This window comes from Mastigoproctus giganteus, chromosome 13 (genome assembly GCF_048544385.1).
Source record: "Mastigoproctus giganteus isolate SK-2022 chromosome 13, ASM4854438v1, whole genome shotgun sequence".
Classification (NCBI taxonomy): domain Eukaryota; kingdom Metazoa; phylum Arthropoda; class Arachnida; order Uropygi; family Thelyphonidae; genus Mastigoproctus; species Mastigoproctus giganteus.
The window spans coordinates 164,480,705-164,499,203 of record NC_143587.1 but is presented as its reverse complement, the minus strand read 5'-3'; the positions used below and the strand labels follow the sequence as shown (position 1 = coordinate 164,499,203).

The 18,499-nt window shown below is 37.2% G+C and overlaps 1 protein-coding gene across 4 annotated transcripts in view; it reads right to left on the bottom strand.

Moving 5' to 3' along the window:
* Positions 1-18,499, bottom strand: part of Oseg1 (intraflagellar transport protein Oseg1) — a 540,669-nt gene that overhangs the window by 468,168 nt on the left and 54,002 nt on the right. For all 4 annotated transcript variants that reach the window (XM_090387737.1, XM_090387735.1, XM_090387736.1 and 1 more), the window contains one exon: positions 11,464-11,597. In XM_090387737.1, the coding sequence (XP_090243863.1) occupies positions 11,464-11,496 (33 nt within the window). In that variant the 5' untranslated portion in view covers positions 11,497-11,597. The remainder of the gene's footprint in view (positions 1-11,463; positions 11,598-18,499) is intronic.

The following is an 18,499-nucleotide window of genomic DNA, read 5'->3' as shown; positions in this document are numbered from 1 at the left end:
AGTGATGTGCAGCCTAGTACAAGTAGAGATAATGGAAATAATAAAAATAAACACTGTGGCAATGGGCAGACTGACAGCACGGAAAAGAAATCCAAAACCTCTTGGACAAGGCGGTATTATGAAGATTATTTAAAATTTGGTTTTATCTGCGATAACCACATGCCATTGTGCATGTGGTTATCATATTTATTTATTTTGAAACGCAAAATGAATGCATGAAACCATCAAAACTGAAACGGCACTTAGATTGTGTGCATCCAGAATACTCAAATAAGCCAAAGGAATTTTTCATTAATAAGAAAAAGGAATATATTTCATCTAGAAAAAGTTTTGTAAAGATGGTTTCCGTGAGACATTGCAATGAAGACTTGGTTATGGCTTCATATGAAGTTGCAAAACTAATAGCCGAGACAGGATAATCTCATACTATAACGGGGGCCTGCTGTAGTATGAGATTATCCTGTAGTATGACAGGATAATCTCATACTACAGCAGGCCCCCGTTATAACGCGGTTCTCTTTACGCTGATTCGCTATAACGCTGTTCTTATATTATAACCCGTATCTGACTATAACGCTGTCACAGATCACTATAACGTTCTTTTACAGATTACATTTTTGACATATTTAACGAAATCGTTTCGTTTGATGGAGTCGATAGCTTGAAAATGAATAGCAAAACAGCATTAAAACGTTTCCCACGCCGACTTCAGCAATTTTCCCACGCTCGGTGAAATTTTCTCTCACGCTAATTTAAGTACAGTCACTTGTTACGTAGTTCCGAGATCAACATTTTAAAAAATGATCAAATATATTGCTTGTAATATTTGCGTTATATGCATTTATCCGAAGTCTAGTTAGTCATCACTCAGTACAGTATTAGACATCGTGCGTAACGGACAGTTTACTTGAACATTGTATCATAATTAATTCAACCAACGCAGTTATATTTTCGAAGAGCTAATAATGACCGACAGGAATGAAAATGCAACAACGTCTGGGCGCAGTACGAAGACTATAAATGTAAGAAAAAGACTGAATTTGAAAATTAAATTAGACGTTTTGAAGCGAATCGATTCCGGTCAACGACAAGCGGATGTGTGCCATAATTTAGGACTCGCAAATTTAACTGTAAGAACAATTATGAAAAAATAAAGAATTAATTTTAGCAGTGGGAAAGATAGCTGTTCCACTGCAAGCAACTAGGACTAGACCGGCTATTAGGATTGAAATGGAAAGACTAATTTTTTTGAAGATAATATTCCAATGCAGAATTCAGTTAAGTTAAATATTAAAAAAAGAGAGAGAGAGAAAGAGATTAGCCAATACGATGATCTGAAGAAAACTCGCCTAAAAAAACAAAATGTGGAACCATTTAAAACTGGTAGAATAGATTTAAAATCCCGGGAGAAGCCGCTAGTGCAGATTAAGGAGCCGAAACTTTCAAAAAAGAACTTGTTAAAATTATTGAAGAGGGGTATTATGTGTTATACTTCTCAACAAGGTTTTAACACAGATGAAGCAGGACTTTTGTGGAAACGAATGCCTAAAAGAAGTTTCATATTGAAAGAACAAAGAACATGCAAAGTTTCAAAGCGGCGAAGGATCGGTTGACTTTATTGTTGGGTGGTAACGCTGCGGGCCTTTTAAAATTAATACCTCTTTTAGTTTATTTGGAAGAGGGCCAAAGTTCAACTCAAAATCCACACATTTTTCATGATTAAATTCATCCATTAAATTAAATCAATTAAATTCATTATTTTAATTGGAATTTTGTTTACTTTTGAGACGCAAGTAGTTACCACATAATTATACGTATGTAATGCAGAATATTTTATATGTGCAAATATTTGAATATTAAATATTTTGACCGACATTTGTGCATCTTTTCATTACCGTTTATTATTGATTAGGAAATATCCTATGGCAACGACCGCAGCTCACAAATACATATGTTACCTTATGGGAAAGCGGCGCTCGCTTAGCGCGGATTCACTTAGTGCTCTGTTTTTCCAGAACGAATGATCAGCGTTAAGCGGGGGTCACCTGTATTGGTGAAAAGTTAATACTTCCCGCACTAAAAGTATTTACATCTCACTTTATAAAATGAAAGAAAATCAGCTGCATTTACTCTCCTTATCAAATAATACGGTGACGAGCAGAATTGTGGAAATGGCAAATAATATTGAAGAAATGCTCAGAAAGCGCATTCAAAACTGTCAATTTTTTCTTTACAAGTGGATGAAAGTACAGGCACAGTAGATAATGCCAATTTAACTTGATTTTAAGGACACCATCAGTGAATATTTTTTGTTTTGTAAACCCCTACCAATAAGAACAAAGGGTAAAGAACTTTTTAAATTAATCAATAATTATATAACTCAAAGTGGAACTGACTGGAACAAACGTGTCGAATTGAGTTGCGATGGCGCCCAGTCAATGACAGGTTCCCGTATGGGACTTTTACCGAGGGTCCGAGAGGTGACTCCAGATTGTGAATGGATGCATTGTAGCATTCACAGAGAAGTGCTAGATATAAAAAAAAATGCCTTTCATTTTGAATACAGCTATTCAAGAATATGTCAAATTTGTTAACTATATAAAAGCCCATTCCTTGAATTCCAGAATCTTTACTGCTTTATGCAAAGAATTAGGAAGCAATTATCTTCTATTGCACAATGAAATACGATGGCTATCAAGAGGGAATGTATTGAAACGACTAATCAAAATGAAGAATGAGTACTTATTGTTTTTGGAGCAACATCAGCAAAGGATGCAATATTCAAATTTAGGTTAGCCGGTTAATTAAAGTGTCCTACTTATATGATATTATTAGTTTTTTAAATGCCTTAAATTTAAATTTACAAGATACTGATATAAATATATTTAAAGTTCAGGAAAAAGCAGAAGCAGGTATGAAGAAAATTCATCTGTGTGTACTTCAAGTTGAAAAGGGGAATTATAATTTTCGTCCTAGTTTAACTAAATTACAAAAAGAGTATGTTTGAAGTGACATTCCGGCTGAGATTACTATAGCGATTAGAGAACACCTTTTGGAATTGAAATCAAACTTTCAAGAATATTTTCCTCCAACTGACAGCAGTAAAATGTGGATTTGAAATCCATTTATTTTTAATGTGGAAAATGTGGAAGAATTCTGTCTCAATGAACAAGAAATTAATTCTGTTATTGAACTGTCATGTGACACAGCATTAAAAGACCGCTTCAATCAAGTCTCATTGATAAATTTTTGGCTAAGTTGCTGTGAAGAATATAAGCATTTATCAGAAAAAGCACTGCAATTTCTTATGCAACTTACAAATGTGAAACTGGACTCTCAACATTAGTTTTAAAAAAAAAAAAAAAAAAAAAACAAATGCTAGAACAGACTGGACATTGAGCCAGATTTGGGATCAAGTTGACATCTTTTTCCCCTGATTTAAAATTACTATGTGATGGAAAACAGCATCACCCTACTTCAATTAAATAAATATTTATTTGCCCAAAAACAGACTCAAAAATATGTCAATTTTATGTAAACTTTTGATAATAAAAAAGAAATTAATTACCTATCTTTTATTTATATTTACTGATGTTAATGAATATCTAATTGCATTATTACTGGTATGTTAAATGTCCTAATGTGTCATTATTTCCTGAACCTACAAGTATAATTATTGAAAATACAATAAATTATAGCTATAGGTGGCCCGAGAAAAAAACAAAATCTGCAAATACAGCCGATCCATGCTTGAAAAAGTCTGGGAAACCCTGCTGTATAGTATAACTACTAATATACTATAACTACTAACCATATACTATATATATAGTATATGAGCAGTTCCCAAGTTTTTTTTTTTTTTTTTTGTTTTGGTAGTTATTGGCGCATCGGCTTCTGTGGCCATAGTGCACCTCCCAAGGTTTTTTTTTTGCAGTACTTTGATCCAAGCCCGAGGCGGGATTCGAACCCGCGAACTTTGGGTTGCCAGGCAGGCGCTTTACCCACCCGGCTAGCCCGGTCGGCTCAGTTCCCAAGTGGTGGTATGCAAACCTCTTGGGGTTCGCAAAAGTGTTCCAGGGGGTTCGCACTAAAAATTCTGTAATGGGGTCTGCTATTGTAAACTACAAAATATAACTAATAATAAACAATAAAGAAAAATAAAATTAAATAAAAAGTAAAGAATTGCCAAAGAAATAAACCACATCTCCCACAATTCTTTATAATTACTTTACTATCTTACAGTAAATATCTAAAATTATTTCTTGACTAAATGTCTAAGAGTATGAAAAAGGTTGTTTATGCATGGGTAATGCGAGATATAATCAGATGCATGCATACTACCTGAGTAGCAGAAATTATGGAAGTGTATTACCCATGCATAAACAACCTTTTTCATACTCTTGGACATTTAGTCAAGAAATAGTTTAAGATTAAACCATGCACACCATCACAAGCATCTCCCATATTGTGGAGTTATACTTCATAACCGGGTTATCGCTATTACAACAACAGGGTACCTGCCCACCCACCGATGAGTAAGCCAACAAGCTTTGAATCAGTGCCATTCAGACACTCGTTCTGAAGGTTCATTCACAATATGAGATATGAAAAAACAATGTATTCATACTACCTGGGTAGTAGAAATGATGGAAATGCATTACCCATGCCTAAACAACCTTTTTTAATTAAATGTTTTCCATACATACTATTTTTTTTTTTTTTTCATTCTCAAGAATCATTGTTATGTATAGGTACTTTTTTTTCTTTTTTTTTTCAGAACTTATAGTACTTAGTACCATGCATGGGTTGAAGGTTGAAAAGATGAAAGAAGATACTTGTTGACATTAGACTTGAACTTATGTATATTGTAATTTTCAGGAAATACGTATGAAGGAAGGTTGTTCCAGAAAACAGAAGTTGAGTGAATAAATGAGGAAGAAGAAACGTTGGTTCTGTGAGTTTGAAGTTGGACAGTAAAAGGATGTTGGCTGGTTGCAACACGGGTTCGGACTGCTTTAAAAGAGAGAGTGGGAATTATAGAAGCCAATTGAGAAGAATAGTGCCCACGGAAGTAGCCACCAATAGAAAAGACATGCGGCAGAAACAGAACGTGTATGAGACAGTGGACAGACTCTGTTATAGAATGAGTCATTAATTAACCTAATTGCCCTCTTCTGAAATCTAGCTCCACTGGAATCTAGAAGCCTGAGAGAGGTTTTGGGGGCTTGATTTGATTTGATTTTATTGGCACAAAAACGACTAAGATTATACTGCACCAAGAAAAGATTAAGAGGAGAGAAGCTGCACCAAGAAGAGGATTAAGAGAAAAGAAAAGAGTAGAGGCATTTGATGCAAGAAAGCAAGCTTATGCAGCATCAGCCAAAAAAAAACCACTTCCACTTCACCCCTCTGTTCGTTTGAAATACCTGTCGAGCTAAGCCTTAAACTTATTTAGGCTATCAACTTCCACGACAAGGGATGGAAGTCTGTTCCACCAACCAACCAACCACCCGCTGGCTAAAGGCAAATTTCCGCATGTCTATCCTACATCTGTCTTTCCTCAATTTGAATTTATGCCTCCTCAGGTGATTATTCTGAGCGAGAGGAAGAATCCCATCGGCATTGAGCATGCTCAAACCATTCAAGGCTTTATACACCTCTATCAGATCACCTCGATGGTGCCTAGTCTCCAGACACTGCAATTTGCAAAACTTAAGCCTTTCTTCATAAGAGCACCCCTTTGTTCCATTCACTAATCTTGTTGCCCTTCTCTGTACTCGTTCCAGCAGCTCTACATCCTTCTTGAAATGGGGCCTCCAGACCTGTATACAGTACTCTAGGTGTGGCCTGACCATTGCCTTATACAAGGAAATAATCACCTCCTTATCCCTGCTAGAAAAATTCCTATATATCATTGACAATACACCATGAGCTATTCTTGCAGCCCGTCTGCATGTTCAGAGAACTTCATATCTGCCTGCACAACCAACCCCACGTCCCTTTCATTCTCTACCACTGTCAGTGTAGTACCACAGAGTTGATACGTTGCTCTGGGGTTGCTGTTTCTCATGTGTAGTACTTTACATTTGTCAATGTTAAACTTCATTTGCCACCTCTCAGCCCATCTGCTCAACCTTTCCAGATCCTGTTGCAGCAGCATAGTGTCAATAGTATCCTTGACAACCCTGCCTACCTTTGTATCGTCTGCAAACTTCGACATTAAGCTTGATATACCATCATCAATATCATTTATAAATACAGAGAACAATAATGGACCCAACACTGAGCCCTGAGAGACTCCACTCATAACATTAGTCCACGACGAGCAGTGTCCATTGATTACCACTCTGTTTTCTCCCCCCTCAGCCATCCCTTTATCCACAGCAGCAATTTGCCTCCAATGTCACACTGCTCCAATTTGTGCAGCAGTCTTCCATGTGCAACAGTATCAAAAGCCTTTCTAAGATCCAAGTATATAATATCAAAGTTATTCCCTGCATCCAGTTCCTTTGTGACTGCATCATAGTATCCAATCAAATTGGTCATGCAAGACCAATAACAAAACCCTTTACAAAACCATGCTGTGTCCAAGCTACAACTGAAGTCTTGTCTAAATGATCCTACAGTGCTTCTTTAACCAGTGCCTCCATTAATTTTCCTGGAACAGAAGTTAAACTCACAGGTCTATAATTACTTGTGTCAGCCTTTGATCCTCCTTTGTGAATTGGGGTCACATTTGCACATCTCCAGTCTGTGGGTACCTCCCCTGAGTCCAAGGAAGCTCTCATAATTATGGCTAAGGGTTTGCTTACTTCCTCTGCTGCCTCCTTTAATATAACTGGATAGATCCCATCCACCCCAGGTGCCTTTCCTGTGTTTATCTTCAAAAATTTCTCCTCCACTTTACTCTCAGTTATTACAAGATTCTCTAGCTTACTGCTAGAGTTGAATACACCTCTGGCATTCCCCTCGCTAAATAACTCCTCATGTGTGAATGTCGATGCAAAATATTCATTTAGTTTGTTAGCTACCTGAGCAGGATCATCAACAGTTGACCCATATATATCAAGTGGACCAATCTGACTCATCCCCTTCCTTATACAGTTTACATAAGTAAAGAACTCCTTGCTGTTTTTCTTTGCATCCCTTGCAAAAGATTTCTCGTAATCTGCCTTCACCTGCCTAACCTCCTTTGTTACTTGGTTACAGATCAAATTGTATCTATCATAGGTTTCTGTGTCACATGTTAATTTGTATGTATCCCATGCATTTTCTTCTCTGTCATATGTCTCATTAGTTCATCTGACATCCATTTAAGCCTAAACCTTGAACAATATTTCTTAGTTGGTATGTAAAGCCGAGTAGCTTCCAAGATAAGTTCTTTGAATGCTTCCCATTTTGCATTTGCTGTTGGTAACATCATCAGTTGGTCCCACTGTATAGAATTTAAATACTGTCTCAGTCCATCGTAGTCGCCTTTACGAAAGCAATAACCCTTCCCTTTACCCCTAATGGTAGTTACCTCTTTGAGTAAATCCCACTTCAGCACACTGATCACTGCCACCTAGTGGTTCATTTATCTGCAGATTCTTAATGCACGAAGAACCGCTGCTGATAATCAAATCAAGAGTATTCCTCCCTCTAGCTGCCTCCCGAACATGCTGATGTAGAAACAATCATCCAATAAATCCCCAAAAGCCTTGCTAGTGTGTGAGTGACCAGCCCCCAAATTCCAGTCAATATCTGGGAAATTAAAATCTCCCATTATAAGACTCTCTGATTTACTGGCCCACTCTATTTCCCTGTACAGTTTCATATTATACTCATCAGAGTCATTAGGCCTATAGCACACTCCTACTCTCAATTTTGATCTCCCAATGCTATGTCACACCAAACTGACTCAACACTGCACTGTCCAGCAATATCCACTGGCTTCACTTCCTTGGATTTTATGTATTTCGTAAATAATAGCATAACCCCTCCTCCCTTCCTATCCTGTCTATCCTTTCTGTAGACGTTGCACTCCCAAATTCCAGTTCTGCATTCCTTATATCTGTGTGACACCACGTCTCTGATATCCCAACAATATCTGCCTTTGATGTTTTGAGCAATACCTCAAATTCATCAAATTTATTAACTAAACTCCTAGCATTGGTGTACACGCACGTATATATGCACCTATTTCTATTCTTAGCTATCCTAACACAACCCATGTGTTTACGTGTACCGCAATGACTCCCAGCAGTCTCTGAAATATCCTGCATCTTGTTTTTCAGGCTTCTGCTCATTCCAATAGAAGCAGTGCAAGAATCTCTTTCACCTCTGCCAGTGGTTACTGTTAATCTATTCGTCTTTGTCTCCCCCCAAGCTAGCAGTTTTCCGACACACCTAACAACAAAATATCAATAAAGATGGTTTTGGGGGCACCACTCCAGATGTGGAAACTATATTCCATGGTAGGGTGGATTAGCAATTTCTACAGAGTGAACACCTGTTTGGAAGAAAAATAACACCAAGAGGAGCGAAAGAAAACCAAGTTTTTTAGATGCAGAGGAAGCAATATTTATAATGTGCTTGTGCCAAGAAAGATTAGAATTCGGGGTAATCTCCAAGATCTTGCTTAAAAATCGGAGTGTCATCGATGATAAGTATAGGAGCAGAAGAATCCGTTTTGCGAGATATAAGACAAAAACTGAGTTTTAGAAGGATTGAAATTAAGTTTTCTTTGCCCCACTGGAGAATTGCTTGGAGATCAGCTTTTAAGGATTTGGCAGTGGATACTCGAGAAGTTGAAGCTGCTTGAGCAGGGCAGGGTTTCTCAAACTGGAAGATGGAAAATAATGTGCTATCACCAGCAAAACTATGGATAGGATTTCTGGTCAATGGAAAAAGGCCATTAATAGACAAGAGGAAAAGAGTGGGAGAAAGAACTGAACTTTGGGGAACACCAGCATTAGTGGAGAAGATAGAAGACAGAGAGCCGTCTACCATCACCCTCAGTGAGCAATCAGAGAGAAAACTCTATAACCAATTACAAAAAACAGTCAGCAAACCATAAGATGGAAGCTAGTTTAGAAGACCTTTATGCCAAACACGATCGAAAGCCTTTGAGATGTCAAGAGAAACTGCTTATGTTTCACCAAAAGCTTTTCCATTGAATTTGCCCATAGGTGCACATCTTCTTCAAGAGGATGTGTTTCCATTTACAATAGGTTTCCTCAGCCTACAAGTTATTTTTTAGTAGGAATTTTTTCCCGCCATAAAGTGCGGTTCAAGGTATGTTGGTCAGTTAAACCTCGGGCTGTCATGCATTCCCATACTCCATCCATCCATCCATGTCCTCCTAGGTCTTACTCGTCACCTTCTTCCAGGAGGTATCCATTCCAGGATAGCCTTTGAATATCTGGTTTCTTGCATTTGTTTTACATGTCCATACCATGTTAAATACTTTTCTTTGATAGTGTCAATAATATTCTTTTTCACTTCCATTTTCTCTCTTATGTCTTCATTCCATTTTCTGTCTCTTCTAGAAGTTCTTGCTGAAGTTCTTCCATAGATGAACGTAAGCCAGAATATCACTAGTGGAACGACCCTGACGGAATCCATGCTGGCGATCGTTGACCAAATAAAAGATTTCCAGATAGTTTGAGTTAACAGTTAATTGATTTCTCCATTACTTTGGAAACAGTAGAAGTAATTGCAATGGGACAATAATTGGATGGAAGGAATTTGTCACCCTTTTTAGGAACTGCCTGGATATGAGCAAATTTCAAAGCAGAAGAAAAAATATCTTTGGAATAAATAAGAAAGTGAAACAAGACGACACAAAACAGGAGTAAGTTCACGGGCACAGGTTTTGAGAACAAGTGGAGAAATAACATCAGGACCTGGAGCTGTCGTAGCATCAGATTCATCAAAATCCTTCTGACATTCTTTTGACGGAAAACCACAGGAGGCATTGAATGGAGTGTGTTGGAAATGATGGGAGGTGTTTTACCAAGATCATTAATACATGAGTAGGAAGAAAAAATGGGATGCTAGCAGGTCAGCTTTATCCTTGGCTGATATGGCAACAGAACCATCTGGTTTTGACAGAGGAGGGAGCAGAGATGGGCAAAAGTTGCGGCCAATAGTTTTGGCAAGAGACCAGAATGCTCGGCTACCATTACGGCAAGAAGCAAGTTTTCCACTCTTGGCCCGTTCAAAATCTAGTTTGGACTAATCAATAACTGCTTTACAAAGTATAAATAATACTTAATAATAATTTTTTTATTACGCAATGTCACTTATACAAACATAGTACTGGAAATATTTTATAATGAAAATTCAGTACTTTTATATGATTTCAGAGAATATAGGCTTAGGGGTTCGCAATAAAAATATTATGTTGAAAGGGGTTCACGAGTCAAAAAAGGTTGGGAACCGCTGTAGTAGTACATAGTTATGAATATGAGTATATAGTAGTATATACGGTTAGTAATTAAACTTCTAAAACTAGTAATGTGTAGTATATAGTTTTTACTACTAACATTAACATTGTTTACAGTTAACTAGGAGTATAACGTCAGTAGTAATGACTACTAACATTAACTGGTTAATAGTTAACCACTAACTATTACTGGTTAATTTTAGTAGTAAGAACTACTAATATTACCTAACAGCAAATGGGAGGAGTATTTGCTAGATTGTTAACAGTAATTAGTAGTAATAATAGTTAATATTTTGACTATTGTCGTTGGAAGAGTTAGTAGTGATAGTAGTCATTAACTATTATTACTAACAACTCTTACAGCGCTGGACTTCTTACTCCAAAGTTGGATTAAGAAGTCGAAGAACTTCGTTGCCACTTTTGTATTGTCATCCATAAATTGGCCATCACCTTCAGGATAAAGATTAGGGTTATTGGCATTCAACCTTCCACCGGTAAATAGCAGGCTCATGCTCGCTACTTACTCTACCAAATCTATGTCAGTGGCTGCATTAGCGTCATTTAGGAAGTAACGTAATTTGCATCATTTTCATCAAAAATATTTTCACATAAAACATCTTTCGTGCGTACAGGGTACACACATGCTTTTTTTTTTTCTGAGTATGATGTACCACTCCAATGTTTTGATATCATGGTTGCATTTCTGCCTTTATGATGATTGGAGCAAGTGGATGGGTGAAATAAAGGTGTTTTTTTTTTTTTTTTTTTTTTTTTGGCTGATGCTATATAAGCTTGCTTTCTTGCATCATGTGCCTTTGCTAATGCTAATTAGTATGTACATTTATTTATTTTATTTCAATTTTATCTGATTTTACCATTTTTCATTTATTCTGTTTAATCAGTGGTAGGAACTTTATTATATACACTCATGTAAAATGATGATACCTTAGTAAAAATGTTATCAACATATACAGACACCTTAACAACATTATCAACATAAACAGTTGTAATATATATCATAAAATTCTACTTACTCTCCCTCTAAGAGAAATGGTACCATTTACCATACCAACTGCCAAATGGAGTCCATCTGTTGTCCAACTACAGCACGTAATCCTACTATTCACCCTATGTTTAGATACTGATTTTTGTTCTGGTGACCAAAGTCCTGGAATAAATTACTATATAATAGATAAATGTAGATTTGGAAAGTATAAAAAGAATAAATAAATAAATGTGAGAGAAAAAAAGTCATAATGCAATTCACAAGACAAGCCATATTAAAAGTTCATAAGGTATAGTTTTCGTTAAAGAGATGTAATGAAATATAAAGAAATAACATAAAAATTAAAAATAAAAAAAAAGAAAGATGTTTATGAAACCATAATTTAATGAATTTAGAATAATTCATAATAGGTACAACTATTATGTTTAATAGTAAGGAGAATAGGTACAACTGTTCACATGGTCATCATAGGTTTCCCAATACAGGCCAGAAGAAATTACAAATAAGCTTTGAAACAGCTGTCCTGTCATTAGGGATTGAAATATGGACTTCATTTCTCTCATTCAACTGAATGTGCATTCAGTTTTCTTCTTGGTAATTTAGATATTCTGAAATGTAATATCAATGAGAACTTGTTTTCACTGTGATGTTCATTCTTAAACTACAGATTAAGGCTGAACTTGGTTTTACCATTGTTAATTTGTGTTCCCTAGGTTGAGAGTAACTGAGAAGTCTTAGAATTGATATTCCAGAGCTCCCAGTAGTGATTTTAATCAAACACTGAGGATGATATCACTGTTGAATTTTGAATCAACCAGATGGGCTATGGACATTATGACCTACTTTTGAATGGATGACCTTATTCTCTGTACAATACAGTAAATCTATATTTGTAATATTGTATGTTCATCAGCTATCATTAGTAGAGGTATATGATGCAAGAAAGCAAGCTTATATAGCATCATCCAAAAAAAAAAAAAAAAACCCTTCCCGTTTCACCCATCCATTCACTCGAAAAGTTTGTCTAGTTCAGCCTTGAATTCATTTAAGCTGTCAACTTCTACGAAAGATGGAAGTTTGTTCTTGTAATCAACCACCCGAACAAATTTCTGCACATCGATTCTACAACTGTTTTTCCTCAATTTGAATTTATGCCTCCTCAAGTGTAATCTGGGCAAGAGGAAGTATCCATTAGCACTGAGCTCGCTCAAACCATTCAAGGCTTTATACACCTCAAATCAGATCACCTTGCTTGCAGGTGCTAGTCTCCAGACTGCAATTTTCAGAACCTAAGCCTTTTTTGGTAACAGAACCCCTTTGTTCCATTCACTAATCTTGTTTCCCTTCTCTGTACTTGTTACAGCAGCTCTACATCTTTCCTAAAATGAGGCCTCCAGACCTGTATGCAGTACTCAGTGGCCTGACCATTGCCTTATATCATTGACAAGCCCCCATGAGCTACTCTTGAAGCCTGTTTGCACTATTCAGAAAACTTCATATCTGACTGCAAAATTAAGCCCAGGTCTTTTTCATTCTCCACTATACTGAGTGTAATACCTCACAGTAGGTATGTTACTCTGGGAGTTACTGTAACCCATATGCAGCACATTGTATTTGTCAACATTAAACTTCAGTTGCCACCTCTCAGCCCATCTGCTCAACCTTTCCAGATCCTCTTGCAATAGTGTACCATCCTTATTGTGCATTAACAACCCTACCAACTTTTGTATCTTCTGCGGACTTGGCCTTGGCCTGACATACCATCATCAATATCATTGATAAATACAGAAAACAACAATGGGCTCAACACAGACCCATGGGAGACACCACTAATAACATGAAGAGCAGTGTCCATTGATTACCACTCTGTCTTCTTCCACTCAACCATCTTTCCTAAAATGAGGCCTCCAGACCTGTATGCAGTACTCAGTGTAGCCTGACCATTGCCCTTAAAGCCATACTGCTCCAACTTGTACAGTAGTCTTCCATGTGCAGTATCAAAAGCTTTCCTAAAATCCAAGTATATGATATCAAAATTATTTTTTGCATCCAGTTCCTTTGTGACCATATTGTAGTATCCAATCAAATTGGTCAGCCAAGCCCCAAACCCATGCTGTGTCCCATGCAGTTCACCTGTCTCTGATTTTTAAATGTGTGGTGCATTCACCAGTTACTGAGTGATGCTATTCAATTTAAAAAGATATTGGCAACTGTAGATAACGGTATTTCTTCAATAAGACATAAGACCAAGCTTAATCAAAACAGAACGTTCCCCAAGATTGGTCTGCTGCAGTAATGCACTTAACATCTCTTTGTATTTATTTATTTAGATATATGCTCGTTCTTGATATAATTTCTCTATTTATACTCTGACATGTTCACATGGTCAGAGAAATTTGCAAGTAATGTTTATGGCATTGAATGTTTATGCCATTAACCATATTTAGTTATCACATAAGCTTGAACCATTGTCAATTCGAAAGTGCAAATTACACTCCCAAGCTTGATCTTGGCACCTTAGGTTATTGTTGTGGTAGTTTTTGGCACAAGGGCTACTTAGGCCATATCGTGTCTCACAAATCAATTGACTTTACATAGGAGAACTGCCTGGGGAGTATTTAGAAATGGTCATACATTTTCATTTGTTTTAAAGAGAGAACGAATTCAGAGAGATTTGCTTCTTTATCTATGATGCTGTTGAGAAACAAAGGTTCTTGAAGATCTGAAATGAAACTGAAAGAAGTGCGTTGGACATTATTGAACAAGTTACATTCGAGGAGTATACATTTTACAAGTGGTTGTGAGCAGCGTGCACACTGCAAGGGATCATTTCCTGTAAGTAGATAGGGATGTGTGAGGTAAATGTGACCTGTTCGGTTTCTGACTAGAATTACTTCTCTTCTATTTTAACGAAGGCCAGACTTGTCCATACTTGTGGTTCAGGTTTTAGTTGAAATAGCTTGTTATTTTTGCATCTTCCACAGAAGTGTCCATTATTCGATACATGCTCTCTGTATATTGTGTCTACAATCAGAAGTTGTTACTAGATCATATGTTGAGGCTATGCTGGAGGGATGCTTTGCAGCATCATCTGCACATACATTTCCTGGAATACCACATGGCCTGGGATCCAAGAGAAGATAACAGTTTGCTGATGTTCACGAAGACATATCAACTTATGTTTTATGAGGTTTAATAAAGGATTTGTAAGGTGTGGAAATGCTTTTCAAAACAAAGAGCACTCTGTGAGTAAGTGTATATTATGCTTTTATTTATTGACAGGAGTGAGATGTTTTTCAGGGCAAGCTTAATGGCATGGAGCTCAGCAGTATAATTGCTGCATTTGGCCAGAAGTGAAACTGAAACAGTTGTAGTAGGAAAGACATCAGCTGCACCCGCTTGATTGTCAGACTTTGAGCCATCAGTATAGATCTTAGTAAAGTGGGGTTACTTTTGTGTTTGAGCAAAATGCAGTTGTTGGATGTTAATATTTGCTATAGAACCTTTACCCCATTATCCAAAGTATTCATCAGAAGAAAGTGCAAAGGTAGTCCACGGGGGGGAATCAGGTTCTTTTGATTCTCTGAAGATAATCAAGCTGAATGTTCCAGCATTCTGTTAGATTCTGCAGTCTGATACCAGTAGGCCGACTTGCTCTGGGCTTATTTGCATAATGTAGTCGTACTTAGAGTGTCAGAGAACAGCAATTTTAAAACCAGCGCTGATGTAAAAACCTTGGTAACTAATACTTTGAAGACAGAATTTAAAACAGTCAAAATAAAATCAATTAAATTAGTACGCAACAAAAGTGTAATTTTTGAAATGGCCTCTCAGTCGGACTTAATATCTCTACATCTGATTCCTTGTCCTCTGCCGGAATTTCTACGGGAGTTCCTAAAAAAGGTAACCCTTCCTTAATTATCTACAGTGCCCAATTACCTATTGTGCCCAAAGATCTAAGTAAGGAGGACATAATAGAAGAATTGTAAAATAAATATCTGGCTGACTACAACTTTACAATGGAGGAGATCAAGAAAGAAACATAATTCAGATTTACAACTAAATCAACATCCTTGTCAATGGTACATTGGATAATCAGTTTTTCAACCGTAGTCATGATTACAGGAATTTTCATTCCTGTGATCACGACATACGGTCGAAAAGCATTGTCAACTTCAGGTTTTGAAAAATCGTTTTGCAATTTTTTTCATTAAATTCTTTTAATTGATTTTCTTATTTTTAATTGCATTAAATCGATTTTTAATTGTATTAAATTGATTTTAATTATTTTTTAAATTATTTGTTACTCTAATATAAGTTTTTTGATTTTTTTCATTTTAATTTCTGGAAAGTATCATACGGAAGTTTTCTACGTACTATATTGAGGTAAACTTCTCTTATTATTTTACAACACAATACCGTATCCATAACTCCCATCCTGTGGACATTGTGCCCATAGTGGTCACGTGTATGCAGAATGCCCTCACAAGGACAAGCCTGCCTGCTGCATAAATTGCAAGAGGCGTAAAAGAGACTTTCGACACTCCATCCACAATCCTAATTGTCGTGAATATAAAAGAGCTCTGGAGATTGCACGATTAAGGACCACTGATGAATGAGGCTATTCATGACTCCAAATGCCCAGAACTTTTGCGTACCATGGATCTCATAAGACAATGGACCAACTATGGATACATTGCCTTTTACCAGTTCTTCACCTGCAGATGAATCAGTCTCTGACTTAGCCTGCTTCAACTCAATGCTCAGCGGTCACGACTGGTGGCTGATTAAGTCTGAAAGGTAACTGACAAAATTAAATATGATATTATAGCTTTACGAGAACCATACCATTTCCACAGTAAAATAACCGGATACCCCCATCTCTTTTACGATTATTCAGTCAGAACATCCTGAACCACATACAGCCTTCATCATAGTCAATCCTAAATTGGACAGTCAAGATAATTAGTCTTACCAATCAACACGCTGTCTGCACAAGTATGTCTACTCCTCATGGCTCTTATTTTTTAGCTTCACTATACTGCCCACCAACTTCCGACATTACAGTCCATCTTGGCTACCTCAATCAAGTTATTTCTTTGGTAGGTACTGCCAAACTTATTATAATGTCAGATGTTAATGCCAAATCCAGTCTATGGCACTCCGACCATACTGATAGCAAGGGTTCGCTCATAGAAGACTTTCTCCTTTCACATGAGCTGACTGTTCTAAATAAACCTAGCTCACCTTACACCTTCAACTCTCTAAATGGAGAATCAAATATAGACATCACTGTGACTTCTTGCTCTGTTTCTTCAAACATTAATGACTGGACAGTAAATACTAGCATTTGCTCAAGTGACCATCGTGCTATTACCTTCTCCGTGACTTGCTCTGCACAAACATATAATCCTCCACTACAGGACCTTAGAAGATTTTCTTTGCGACGCATCATGTGGAACTGGTTTGATGACTCAATCAACACTGACTTCCCACTTGAAACCAAAAACTTCATCCATCAATTTACAGCTTCTGAATTAGTTTCCTATGTTAATGATGCTCTCAGCCGCACCTATTATAAAGCAGCCAAAAAGAAAATTCAGTCTTCTCATCCCGCTCCATGGTGGAAAGGGAACTTACTTTGCTTCTTCAGCAAGTGCATCAGGCTAGGTGTATGTACCAATGATATCGCAGGAGCTGGCCACCTCCTGACATCGAAAGTCTTAAAACAGAATATCAGGTTCTCAAAAGACAATACATCAATACTATCACCACCTGTAAAATAAAATCTTGGCAGAACTTGATTACTTCTACTGGCAATCAGGACCCATGGGACTTTGTTTGTCACCTTACCAGGAAAAAATCCTATTCTCATGCTGTTTATTGTTCAGTACCTGCAAACGGCACCGAAACTCTCACCTGCAAGGACGCCATCAACACTATCTTGTACAATCTGCTTCCTTCTGATCGCCCAGAAGATGACTTGACTACTCATCAACAAATAAGACAGCTCAATAACTCCTACACTACTACTTCTGAATCTCAGCCATTTATGCAGCTGGAGGTAGACACAGCTGTCCTAAAAATTAACAAATCTGGTTGTCCAGGCCTCGACCTTCATGAGGGCATCTTTATCAAACAATTCCACAAACTCCGTCCAACCATTCTTCTGACTCTATTCAACAAATGTCTGAATGAAAGCACTTTCCCTGTTATCTGGGAAGATAGCTCTTCTTAAACTAATTCCTAAACCTTTAAACACCCCAAGTGGCAAGTCCTGGTCAATATGGTTTCCGAACTGGACGAGGCACTGAAAGCACAGTCATTGAATTCCTTTCTCAAGTTAACTCTGAAAACTAGAAATATGTTCTTGCTATTTTTGTTGATTTCTCTGGGCCTTTGATCTGTTATGGTGGTCTAATTGTTTGCTCGCTTACGTGCTGCCGATTGTCCTCTTCCTCTTTATAACCTTCTAAGAAGTTATTTTGAAAACCGTATAGTTTCTATTATTTCTGGGTCTAATTCCATCTCCCGCTCTGTCACTAGGAGCTGCCCCTAGAGCTCTGTTCTTGGACCACTCGTCTGGAACATCATTCTTGACGAATGGCTCCTTAAAACTATTCCTTCTACTTCCAAATTGGCTTACGCAGATGATCTCACGCTGCTGATCCAGGGCAATTCCTGTGCCTCTCTTAAAAGTACTGCCAATTTAGTCATATCAGATTGCTCTCAATGGTCCACCATAAATAAATTATCCATATCCTCCACGAAAACTAAGATGACACTGATTAATAATGGTTCGCTTAATATTTCACGGCCTCCTGTTGTAAAACTTCAAAACAAATCACTGTCCATGATTTCTTCTCTAAAATTTCTTGGTCTGATCACTGATAGTAAACTTACGTTTACTAAACACTTGGAACATCTCTTAGAGAAAGTCAAAAACTTACCTTCTCACTTCTGCGTCTCTCTAAACAGTCTTGGTGTCTTAATTCTCGCTCTCTACGGTTATACTACAAAGCTGTGTTTCTACAGATTTGTTCCTATTGCACAACCGCAATGTA